Raw genomic sequence first — 12057 nt, 5'->3', positions numbered from 1 at the left:
CCCCAAACCCATATGCAAATTTCATCAATATTGTTAGAGCCGTTTCTGAAATCCCCGAAATGTATAAAAAAACAAGAATTTCTCATTTAAAGGTATTAGATACAAAACAACAAAAACAGTCTGCAATTTGCATCAAGATTAAAGTCTATTTTTTTATTCGGTAGACTAAAATGACATTTCATACTATGAAATATTATTTTATGTTCATACTAGGAAATGTCATTTTAGTCTACCGAAGAAAAATATAGACATTACAACATATAACCAAATTAAAATAGAGCTTTTATAACTTCAGTTGTTTTTGACACAATGTGAATTAAATCTACCCTCCATAAAAGGACTATACATACTGGAACTTTTTGTCTGATAATTTTAATATGTATTAGTAGTTCTTGTTATGGTCATATAAAAAATCACAAGTTTACATGTTAAGATGTTCCAGTGTCATTATTGTCATTAACCTTTTAACTGCTTAGAAATTTTCACCAAGCATGCTCATGTTGCCGCTGGTATGAAGTTACAGGAAGTTTTGTCTTTTTTATCAGACTGCGGCAAAATGAGCTGGATATTATATCTTATGTATACATCATACTATGGCGGTTAAAAGTATTAAAAAAGATGTTGTACTTGTATAGGTTCTACATCTGCAGGAAGCCGTACATATGGCGGGTGACAGAAGCCTATGGAAGAGACTGGTCAGCAACATTAGGACATGATGTCACGATCCTCAGCATTGAGGGAACGACTGATAATGATGTATAGGTTAACCCTTTTTAACACTTCAACGCAACTTGGTTAAAATTTTAAAACTACAAATAAACTAGACCGAAGTGATCCCATAAGTGTTCCGTAAACAAAGTTTTGTACGGAACACTAAAAATGACTAACCGACAAGGGTGGAATAAATTCCAGTTGCAAAACAAGGCTTGCTTTAGACTGGGGAGTTTTAAACACCTCACCCGAGCTATATACTCGCACTAAACCCAAGGTAATCCAAACCAATGGGCGCTCTAACCTTTAGACTTGATACACGGAATACCTGTTGCTACAAATTGATGTTACCTGTTTATTCCATCACCTTTTAATGTTAGCATCACACAAAATTAGACACATTCAGATAAATTCCATCACTTACCATCAGCTGTTGTCTCTTGTTCACCCTTTTCTATAAATAGGAAAAGGTGAATGTATTTAAATGTTTCAACACTCAATTTATTCTAAATGACCAAAGCTTGTGTAGACATAAATTTTCGTGTGGGCGGGCTAATAGGCCCTTTTTAATGGACAATAGAGTGGACGAATCTTTTTTGCATGTAGGTAGATAAGAAAAAAAAATCTTTGTCTTAAACTACAATGGATTTTAGCTTACTAAATGGCTTTCTAAAGTGTAAAAGAACATGTGAATCATAAACGGTTCGCCCGGTAAAATTAATTCAGTGAAATATCCGCACATTTTTTTTTAATAGAGGCGGGCTAGGTATGTGAGTCACGTTTCACACTCCAATTAAGCTACCTACAATATCAATTGCAAGCGCCGAGCCAAATCAAATCGTTCTGATCAGTGCACGAAACAATCAAATGCAAGTGAAAATGACTGCACTAATTAGGCGCAGTCAGTTTCTTCTACGCACATTTCAAGGCAAGATTTTGGGCAAATAAAATGTGGGTACTTATAAACAGACTCCAAAGTTCACAAATAATGATCTATACATAGTTTTCAGTCGAAAGAATGCGGCATTTTTACTAAAATAGCAAAGAAAATAGCGCGACCAAACGATTGTTGTTACACTATTTTTGACAACATAATGGGAAACTTACGTGCATCCGCCGCCGCTGGATTATCGTCTCCGTTCTGCATCTTGAAGATATATCGCAATCGGGAGGTATTTCGCAATTAATTCGTTAATCTAATCGAGAATCATTAAAATCTGGGAATTATAAACCTTTTCCGCCGGACGGCACGGAACGGAACCGTCACACACAAAAATAGAACGCGAATAAAAAACAAATGCAACCAACCAACTTCGAGACGCAAAGCGCAATAGTGCCATAACACAGAAAAAAGAAGTTGGTTTTCTATTACATTACATACAGATTAGAATGTTTATTTTTGCAGTGTTGTCTACCATGAATATACTTGAAATTAATAATAAATCGGTTACTAATAAACTATTTGATTTTGTTACATGATTTTGAATTAAAATGTAATAGGGAAAATTACGCGAAACTCCGCGTAGGGGGCGCTACTACCACAATGTATCACAATTTGAGGGTCAACCGCGAAACAAGAAAATCAAAATTACTTTATCTAATCTCTTTATCACTCTTGCGTATTTGAACGATAAAGAGGCAGGTAACTAAATTTCGATTTTTTCGTTTCCCGGTAGCAAAGAATATAATACCAAATACTCACTCCCGGTAGGCACTTTGTAAACAAACCGCCTTGATGGATCAATGACATATTGATATTTTATTATCTTTGAATATTTGTCAAAAAACAGTTTGGCACAGTAGGGCTACCGCCAATACCGAAAATCGTCAATTGCGGGGATTTTTCTCTGTTACTCCTATTATGCCTTCATTGGAGTAAAAGAGAAAGATCCCCGCAATTTGCGAAAATCGGTTTTCGCGGTAGCCGCTCAGGACGTATAATGCCGGCTACATACGTAACGATAAATCGTTGCGATAAAACTGTGCAGTCCGACTGTGCGATAAATCGAACGTTCCTAGTGCCTCCACACGCCTCCGATATCGGCGTCGATCGTCAGTTCTCCGCAGAAGCTCACGCAAGAAACATGTTATCCATGTCATCAAAGTTAATATGGAAGTTTAGTTTTCTTAAATTTTCTAATCTTCCGCGCAACTTTCTTATTTTTTTTCTGTCATAAGAAACTTCTCCTGACAATAACCAAACAATGTATACAGGCAGAGAGTGTGGAACTGCATCTTACCGAGCATCTTGAATAGATTTTCAAAGGAATTACTAAAACTTATAGAAGGACGGACGAATAGACAAGCAAGAAATATTATGAAAAGATACCTAATTAAAATAAGAGGGCAGTATACCGAAATCACCGAATTATATGACCTATTATGCTATTATGTACCTATAAAAAATATTAATTATGTATAAATATTTAAAATAAGACTCCTTAACTCAAAAAATCTTTTAAAGTTAAGATTAGTAGTTAAGCTTGATATTATATGATGTGCATATTTTACTGAAATAAACAGTTTAAATTTATTTATTTTTTGCTTGACCAACTTTAAGACAAAAAGAATTAGCGAAATTGGTCCAGCCGTTCACGCGTGATGACGTGACCAAGAGAAATATGGATTCATTTTTATATTTTTCATTACATTTTTCATTATTTACTTGAGGAACGAACGTGCGCACACAAGCAAGCTACGTGAAGTACTGCCGAAATGACCGATCGCCATCCACACGTAACGATAAAACTGTGCAGTTCGCTTCGACAACGATTTTTCTGATATAATTTGCAACTGCCACCGATCAACGATTTATCGTAACGATTTGTCATACACACGGTTCGATTTATCTGCACAGTCGGACTGCACAGTTTTATCGCAACGATTTATTGTTACATATGTAGCCGGCATAAGTTACTCTATGGATGGAGGTTTACGATAGGCGCTAGTGCTGCACTCTGGCGGTAGAACATTGCAGTAATAGCAAAGATATATGTAACTCCGTATAAGATAAATAAAGTCTAAGAAAAAAACGTGCCTCGGATGTCAAAAAAAGTCATTCTCGAATAGATGGCGCCATATACCTTTGGCCTATTCTCGGCTAGATGGCGTTGGCGACACCGTTTGATATTTAACAATTTTAACACATATCAGTGAAAGAACATGGGTCAGTATGGAACAATAAAAATTTAAAATAATTTATCCGTAAACATATTTTTATTAATTTATACATTTTCAATTTTATTTTAAGTTTTAATCGTGTGTCGATAGATGGCAGTAAATGTACCGTGACTACAAAATTTACTTTGACAATAGTCCTCTAGACTATCTATTATTTTTGGTAATAGTAAGGCGGAAATATAGCGGAAATATTATGTCATATCCGACAGATTTCGGAATTCTTGCGTCTGCGGTGCGCTTAAGGGCCACTTGCACCAAAGTCAAAGTCAAAGTCAAAAATACTTTATTCATGTAGGCCTAGTAACAAGCACTTATGAACGTTTACATAATAATATATTATCTTAAGCTAATTATCAGAGCAATTTATTGAAGTTAATATTATTCCATAGTAATATTGGATTATTATACAGATCAAATCTAATACTAAGAATTTCACAAAAAGATAGTCAAACATAAAAAAAAAATTGTATAAAAAATACTAGTCTAGAATGTTTCTAGAATAAAATCTAAATGTCAATAACAAATGTCAATAAAACTTAACAAAGAAGTACATACATATTGAATTATCTATTTCGAGTCACCATTAATCCCACGTTGTTTTATCACTCATGTAGTCTTGTGTGGTATAATAAGCTTTAGAAATAAGTTTACGCTTTACATAATTTTTAAATTTATTAATTGATAATTCAGTAATATGGTTTGGAAGTTTATTATAAAATCTTACACAATTACCCATGAATGATTTTTTAATTTTATGGAGCCGTGTGAAGGGCACTGCGAGCTTATGTTTATTTCTAGTATTAATATTATGAATGTCACAATTTTTCCTAAAATTAACAATATTTTTATGTACATACAGAATATTCTCATAAATATATTGACAGTGCACTGTCATTATGTCAATTTCCTTGAATTTATCTCTAAGTGAGTCTCTATGGTTCAATTTATATATTGCTCGAATAGCCCGCTTCTGCAGAACAAAAATGGTATTTATCTCTGAAGCACCGCCCCACAGTAAAATACCATATGCCATAATGCTATGGAAGTAACTAAAATATACTAATCGAGCTGTTTTCACATCAGTTAACTGACGGATTTTGCTCACTGCAAAAGCTGCAGAACTCAGTCTACTCGAAAGAGTAGCAATATGGGGACCCCACTGAAGTTTAGAATCTAAAGTTATACCAAGAAAAACTGTACTATCAACTAATTCCAATTCCTCATCCTTCACAATGACACTTGTTTGCACATGCCTTACGTTACTACTAGTGACAAACTGAATACATTTAGTCTTTTTCTCATTTAACAATAAATTATTAACATTGAACCAATTTACTACCTTTGAAATAGCATCGTTTACATCATTGTACGCTTGTTGCTGTCGTTTGACTTTGAAAATAAGTGAGGTGTCGTCTGCAAACAATACTATGTCATGGTGGGTCTTTACAAGGAATGGCAAGTCATTTATGTAGATAAGGAACAGGAAAGGCCCCAATATTGACCCCTGTGGTACACCCATAGAGACCAATGACCCCGGTGATCGCTGTCCACTCACATCGACCCTTTGTATTCTACCATTTAAGTAGGACTTAAGTAAATTCACCATTAACTAACCCGGGGTTAACCTGTTAAACCTGGAGTTACCCCATGGTACCAGTACAATTTGACACTGGGTTAACGGTTTAATCGGTTAACCTCGGCTTAGTGGGATGGTGCAAGTGGCGCTAAGTGGAAGTCTTCTCGGAAGAGAAGACCATGTTTTATTAGACTATGGTCTTGACAAAGTTTTGACGAGGATAATTTTACGGAACATTTTATAAAATAAATAGACACAGCATAAGCGAATAATAAATAATTTATTCAATTAAATTAGTAAAATCACAATAAATGTCAGCTTATTATGTATGACCTATAGCCAAAATGGAACCGGCCGTATTGCATTATATATTATATTAGTGATTTTACATGCAAAATCACTAATAGTATTTTATTATGCAATAGGCCCTTGGTTTATCTATTTTATTAATCTATCGTATGGTCTGGGACATGTGCAGCGGCGTTAGCATGAGTTCAAACGCGGCGTCTTTAAGGTTGGCACCGCGGAGGTTGGCTTCGTGCAGGTCGCTTCCGGATAAATCACAGCACTGAAACAAAAAAAAAATATTTAAAAGCTATTTTTACTCACGACGGAACAAACGACTTTGTTAGTAGAAAAAACCGCGTATTGGAAATTTTCTATAGAATGCTAAACCCTTCGCACTTACTTTTTTTAAATTTGCCGCTCTTATCTACTGACGGAAATGGCTTGAAAGACTGTATTCAATAAATCGACCAATGCCGAATTATAATATAAATCGCATGCAAGTATCTTTTTTTATTTATTAGCAAGTATAGGTGACGTCTGTAGAGGCCTTAACAAAAGATTTCTTACCTCTAAGTTGGCACCAGCCAATACCGCCGTACGAAGCACGCAATTCTGTAGGTTGGCATTCTTGAGTGTTGCCACTCGCAAGTTGACCCCTGACATGTTGCTGTCTTCCAGATTTGCACCTGGAAAATAAAGAAAGAGGTTCAGGTTTCAGATTAGAATAATAATTACTTGATTAGAACATTTTATAATGTTTAAAGCCTGCTCCAATTTTCGCAGATCTGCGCATTCGACTCCACACTCACGTTCGCGGCGATTCCTTAGGAGCTATTAGATGGTGTATATGTCGGCGGCCGATCGTAAGATCAGGCAGATCCTAATGTTCCTGTGTCTTGTTTTGAGAATAGTCACATTAAACCAATATATAGGTAAGATAGGTTAGTTAGGTCAGGCGTGGCTCACTCCGCGATTTCGTCGCTTTGCTACAGGTAGCTAAAAGTATATCCGTTCGACTCCAATTTTGGGGTTTGCCATAATCCGCGCGTGGCGCTGTCGCCACCTAGCGGCCATATCTGTGCTGATCGTGACAGACGCGTTTTGTTAGAGAGTGAGTCTTCTGTACCTAGTACTATTATTTATTCTGTGGTTAGGTTGCTTCAGATGTCCGAAGTGCAAACTGCCCAGAAATAGAAGCCCCGCGTAGCGGGACTCCGTCGACTCAGGGAACGAGTCAAAGATTTTCACGTTTCACGATATGCCTAGGAATTTCACGATATGCCTGATCTTACGATCGGCCGCCGACATATAGAAAACCAAGCAAAGCAGCATTTAAATTAACCGCTAACCTTTTAAATTAACTCCCTCCATGATTGCTCGGGCGCCGGCAGGATCTTCCATATTACACCCTTTCAGGTTTGCTCCTGAAACACCAAAATATAATATTGCATGAATAGTTTTTTTTCTTTTTAGGGTTCCGTACCTCAAAAGGAAAAAACGGAACCCTTATAGGATCACTCGTGCGTCTGTCTGTCTGTCTGTCCGTCTGTCACAGCCGATTTTCTCCGGAACTACTGGACCAATTAAGTTGAAATTTGGTACACACACAAATGCATTTTAAACATGGGGGCCACTTTTGGGGGATAAATGAGAAAATTAAAAAATAAAGTTTTTCAAACTATATCATGTTACATATCAAATGAAAGAGCTTATTGTATGGATCTCAAATATATTTTTTTTATAATTTTCGAATAAACAGTTTAGAAGTAATTCAAGAGAATAGCCAAAAAATGACCATTCCCCCCCCTTTATCTCCGAGACTACTGGGTCTAAAATTTTGAAAAAAATACATCAAATAGGTCTATACCTATAGATGACAGGAAAACCTATTAGAAATGTACAGTCAAGCGTGAGTCGGACTTAACTACTTAGTTTTTGATCCGACCCCTACGGATTTTTTAAAGAGATTTCACTCACGTTTCACATAAAAAAATACATTTTTAAAAATTGTGTAATGTACGGAACCCTTGGAACGCGAGTCCGACTCGCACTTGGCCGGTTTTATTTTTAAGTATTGTTATACGTAGTAGTTAATTGACTGGCTATTTCAAAACAAGCCTTATGAGAATGAGAAAAGGCTCTCTACGAGCACCGGTCGTGCAACAAATTTCAACAATAAAATCTGTGACTATACAATGAAGAATAGGGCCTCACCAGATGATAGCCCTATAGCCATAGGGCGGAAGCTTGCCTCAGGTGGGAAGATTTTGTTACAGAATAAATAATAGTACCTACTAGGTACAGACGACTCACTCTCTAACAAAACGCGTCTGTTACGATCAGGACAGATATGACCGCTAGGTGGCAACAGCGCCATGCGCGGCTTATGGCTAGCCACCAAAATTAGTGTGGAACGGATGTATTTGTTGCGACGCGACGAACTCGCGGAGTGAGCCACGCCTAATTTTGTGGGATTTGATTCTGAACAAGTTTCTATCATATACAATGTTTTACCTTCCATGTTGGCACACAATGCTTTAACTCCAATGAGCTGGGCGCCCTCTAAGTTCGCGTGCGACAGGTCCGCGCGCTCCAGGCAACAGTTGGAGAGGTTGGCACCACTGAGATTGCAGTATGACAGGCAGGCATACTGAAAATTAACAATAAAAATGTGTCTAGCTTATTGCAGGAGGCATAAAATTACAAGATAATCTATATCCAGGCATAAGCCAGCCTTATAAGATATAAGATCTTCAAGAAAACACTGTAGTGCCATCTTAAAGTCTGGCAACGCATTTGCAACTCATCTGTTCGTTTGCCTTCTACATCATAAAAATAACTAGCTTATGGCTAAGGATTAGAGTAATCTTTGTCAGACGAGGAAGAAGATATTTTATTCCTCACAACTTGTATCATGAGATTCATGGACAAAATCACACGAAGTGTAGCTACTTTGCAAAATTTGGTCTGATATATTAGACATCTTCACATTACTTGAGTCAGTAACAACAAAGTCTTTAACCCACAAACCTGGCTTAGCTCTTAATTTGACTAAAATAATGTATAGTTTTCAATATTACCTTAAAATTAATATTTCTCAAGTCCAGCTTATTCAAGTCCGCTCCAGCTAGATTGACCCCTTGGAACCGCAGTTCTGAGCTGATTGGAGTCATGATGAGCGCCTTCACCACATCCATACGGTTCAGAGCTTGGCTGGTGCCAGTATTTGAGGCCGAGCTCTCGATCAGCTCATTGAGTTGCGGTATCATTGATTCTATTCCTGAAATATTTAAAAATATTATAAAAACTAAAGAGCTGAACTTTTGTTGGTGAAGCATCCATGATATCTACTGGGTGGACTGTATGATGAGATGATGCAAACACAAATGTAGGTATTGAACATTATTTCAATAAATAAATACAGTACAAATATATAGGTTATTATGGTGACAGGCAGACTGACTGACATGGAACAAGAGACAAAAAGTACATTGTTTTACAAATTACATCGTTTGAAAAACCATGTGTAGCAGAAAGGGCCTATGAACAAAAAACCGCCTTGTGGTTCGCTGGCAGTGAATGTGTTAAATAATTGTATTTAAGCTTTAGGTAGACTAAAGGATACGAAGAAGAACATATTGAACTGTGAATGTAAAAGATTTGATAATAAAGGGGTAGCCCTAAACATACCATAAAACACAGCCTCTTCCAACACCCCTCTGGGGTTCACATGCTTATCTAATATCACTTCTCCGTGCCTCAAATAATTAAGTATCGGTTCGAAATACACCGGGCTCCTATCTATTAAGTACGCGCCACTCGCATCCCTTGCACTGGGCCTCATTAAATACTCTTTATCGTCGTCTCCAGCGAACATGCGCGCCAGCATCGACATTGGCTCTTTAGCCAGCAATGTAGACCGCGATGTGGTGAAGTGTTTACCACCAACGTTCAATGTTATCCAGTCAGAAACCGTCTTCTCTACGACATCAAACACAGACAAGTTTTCAATCGATTTCGTCACCGTGGAAGACGCTTCGTCGCTCAAACCTATATAAATCTTCTCCTCATCCCTTATAGCACGTATATCATGAATTTGGCAGTCATTTGCCGAGTATAATTGCACATTATCTACAGATAGCTGAAACAGTGTCGCTGCTTGAGAAAGTACGGTTTCCAACGAGGCTTCCACAGTAATAAGCTTTCCATCTTGTTCTGATTTATCTCTGTAAATGTACACACGTTTCATAATATGTTTTAATGTGTTATTAACTGATAAATATGCCTTTATGTTTAAAATAAATAGACGAAAACTCGATTGATTTCTTTGTTGACAATGACAAATCTAAATGTCATTCTTCTTAACTGACAGCTGTCAAAATGATATATTTCTATTCTACTCATCATGTCGTTTCTGTTCACGCTTCTATATCTTTACTTTATTGGATTTTAATAAATGTAACAAATTTTTAAGCAAATATGACCTATATTAATCTGTATTATATTAATTGGCAAGTTTAAAAAAGCCAACACTATCAACACACTATAAAGTTTTCTATTTCTTTTTTTTTATTAATATGCAGATAATAATATTACGTAAAATGAACCAAAGTACAAACTGAAAAATAGCATGACCTACTTTTTAATTTTATATTCGGCCTTGATCTGAATTTTTCTGCCATGCATTACTAAATAGTTTTATTTAAACTAACAAAACCATTTAAAATAGAATATTAAATATTTTTCAGTGACAAGGAATGATAAATCAGTATTTCAATATCAGCAATATCAATACAGTATTTTATTTTATATTTAATGGAACTATACAAAGAGGAAAGTAAGTAGGTACATATACACAAGTCTTATAAGAGTTATAAGTATGTCGATTTGTGTAAGATTGTATGTCTGTACCCAACACGCAACAATAGCGTTCCGGACATTTGAGAGGCGTGCGCGGAGAAGAAGCTAACACGTAGAGGCTCTAATGGGATGTAAGGGGGTACAGGGATTAATATTTTTACAATACAATCCTAGCCTTGCCTGATCAAAACACTCCGCTGAAAGTTTAAGTGCCGGTAGGTACAGTCAAGCGTAAAAATATGGGGGCATACAACTTAATCAAAAAGATGTCCCATAGTTCTTAATTGGCTACCATAAGAGTTATGGGATATATTTTTGAGTATGATGAGTGCACCTTATTTTTACGCTTGACTCTAGTAAAATAACCGTTTAAAGTATGACAAAGTATTAATACATTTGTTTATCGATTCCACGATCCCAGATGGCCATCATAAACTCTCTGATCTATACGATCAGACATTGACACAATTTACACCTATTCTGACAAGAACAACAAAGTATGAAATAAGAAATATATGTATGTACCAGTGGCGGCGCGTCAAACATAATCCATAGGCAAGCCGGGACTTATTTGGCTTTTTTTTATGGAATTCCCTGCCGGCGTCTATATTTCCGTGTTCTTATAACCCGGCAACCTTCAAATCAAGAGTGAACAGGCACCTTCTGGGCGAGCTCGCTCCATCGTAGGCCACGTCTACGCCTCGGCTAGTCTGTGGCCATGAGTAAGCCCATTCATAATAAAAAAAAAAAACATATTTCCTTTACAACTCTGTGGTCAAACGTCCAAAAACAGGCAAACCGGTGGGAATCGGCTTTTATGGACGCGCCACAAATTAAAGAATGTTTTAAATTTAAATTTTCGGTGTGGGTTGGTGGATTGAAAAATTGCATCTGATGATATCCGTATACCGTATACCTTAATAACTTCTCTGTCCACCTTTTTAGGGTTCCGTACCCAAAGGGTAAAACGGGACCCTATTACTAAGACTTCGCTGTCCGTCCGTCCGTCCGTCCGTCCGTCCGTCCGTCTGTCACCAGGCTGTATCTCATGAACCGTGATAGCTAGACAGTTGAAATTTTCACAGATGATGTATTTCTGTTGCCGCTATAACAACAAATACTAAAAACAGAATAAAATAAAGATTTAAATGGGGCTCCCATACAACAAACGTGATTTCTGACCAAAGTTAAGCAACGTCGGGAGTGGTCAGTACTTGGATGGGTGACCGTTTTTTTTTTTGCTTTTTTTTGTTTTTTTTTTGCGGTACGGAACTAGAAGTGTCTACCTGCGCGCCATACTCATGACACATGGGGGATTCCTCCCTCCCTATGCGGTGCAGGTACTTACCGAAGCATCCATGGGACTTCTCTGTCCACCTAGTAAGAGGTCCATTAATTACATCACACAGAATTTCTTAGTTGGTGTGACGTAACATGTGGAT

The 12057-nt window shown here is 37.0% G+C and overlaps 2 protein-coding genes across 2 annotated transcripts in view; both read right to left on the bottom strand.

Moving 5' to 3' along the window:
* The window catches only part of LOC134675381 (protein piccolo), a 59488-nt gene extending 57455 nt beyond the window's left edge, over positions 1–2033 (bottom strand). The window contains exons 1-2 of the mRNA XM_063533593.1: positions 1819–2033; positions 1136–1165 (exon numbers count right to left, since the gene is read on the bottom strand). Of these exons, the coding sequence (XP_063389663.1) occupies positions 1136–1165; positions 1819–1858 (70 nt within the window). The 5' untranslated portion in view covers positions 1859–2033. The remainder of the gene's footprint in view (positions 1–1135; positions 1166–1818) is intronic.
* A 3695-nt stretch (positions 2034–5728) lies between these two features.
* On the bottom strand, positions 5729–10105 carry LOC134675001 (BTB/POZ domain-containing protein KCTD9). The gene is made up of 6 exons (XM_063533147.1): positions 9446–10105; positions 8836–9035; positions 8270–8405; positions 7105–7179; positions 6323–6441; positions 5729–6035 (listed from the first exon to the last, which is right to left on the bottom strand). Exons 1-6 carry the CDS (start codon positions 10002–10004, stop codon positions 5919–5921), a joined length of 1206 nt encoding a protein of 401 aa, XP_063389217.1. The 5' UTR covers positions 10005–10105; the 3' UTR covers positions 5729–5918.
* Positions 10106–12057: the final 1952 nt, after the last annotated feature.

This window comes from Cydia fagiglandana, chromosome 21 (assembly GCF_963556715.1).
Source record: "Cydia fagiglandana chromosome 21, ilCydFagi1.1, whole genome shotgun sequence".
NCBI classification, from domain to species: domain Eukaryota; kingdom Metazoa; phylum Arthropoda; class Insecta; order Lepidoptera; family Tortricidae; genus Cydia; species Cydia fagiglandana.
Note: the sequence above shows the minus strand (reverse complement) of the source record. Positions and strands in the feature narration are given on the sequence as shown.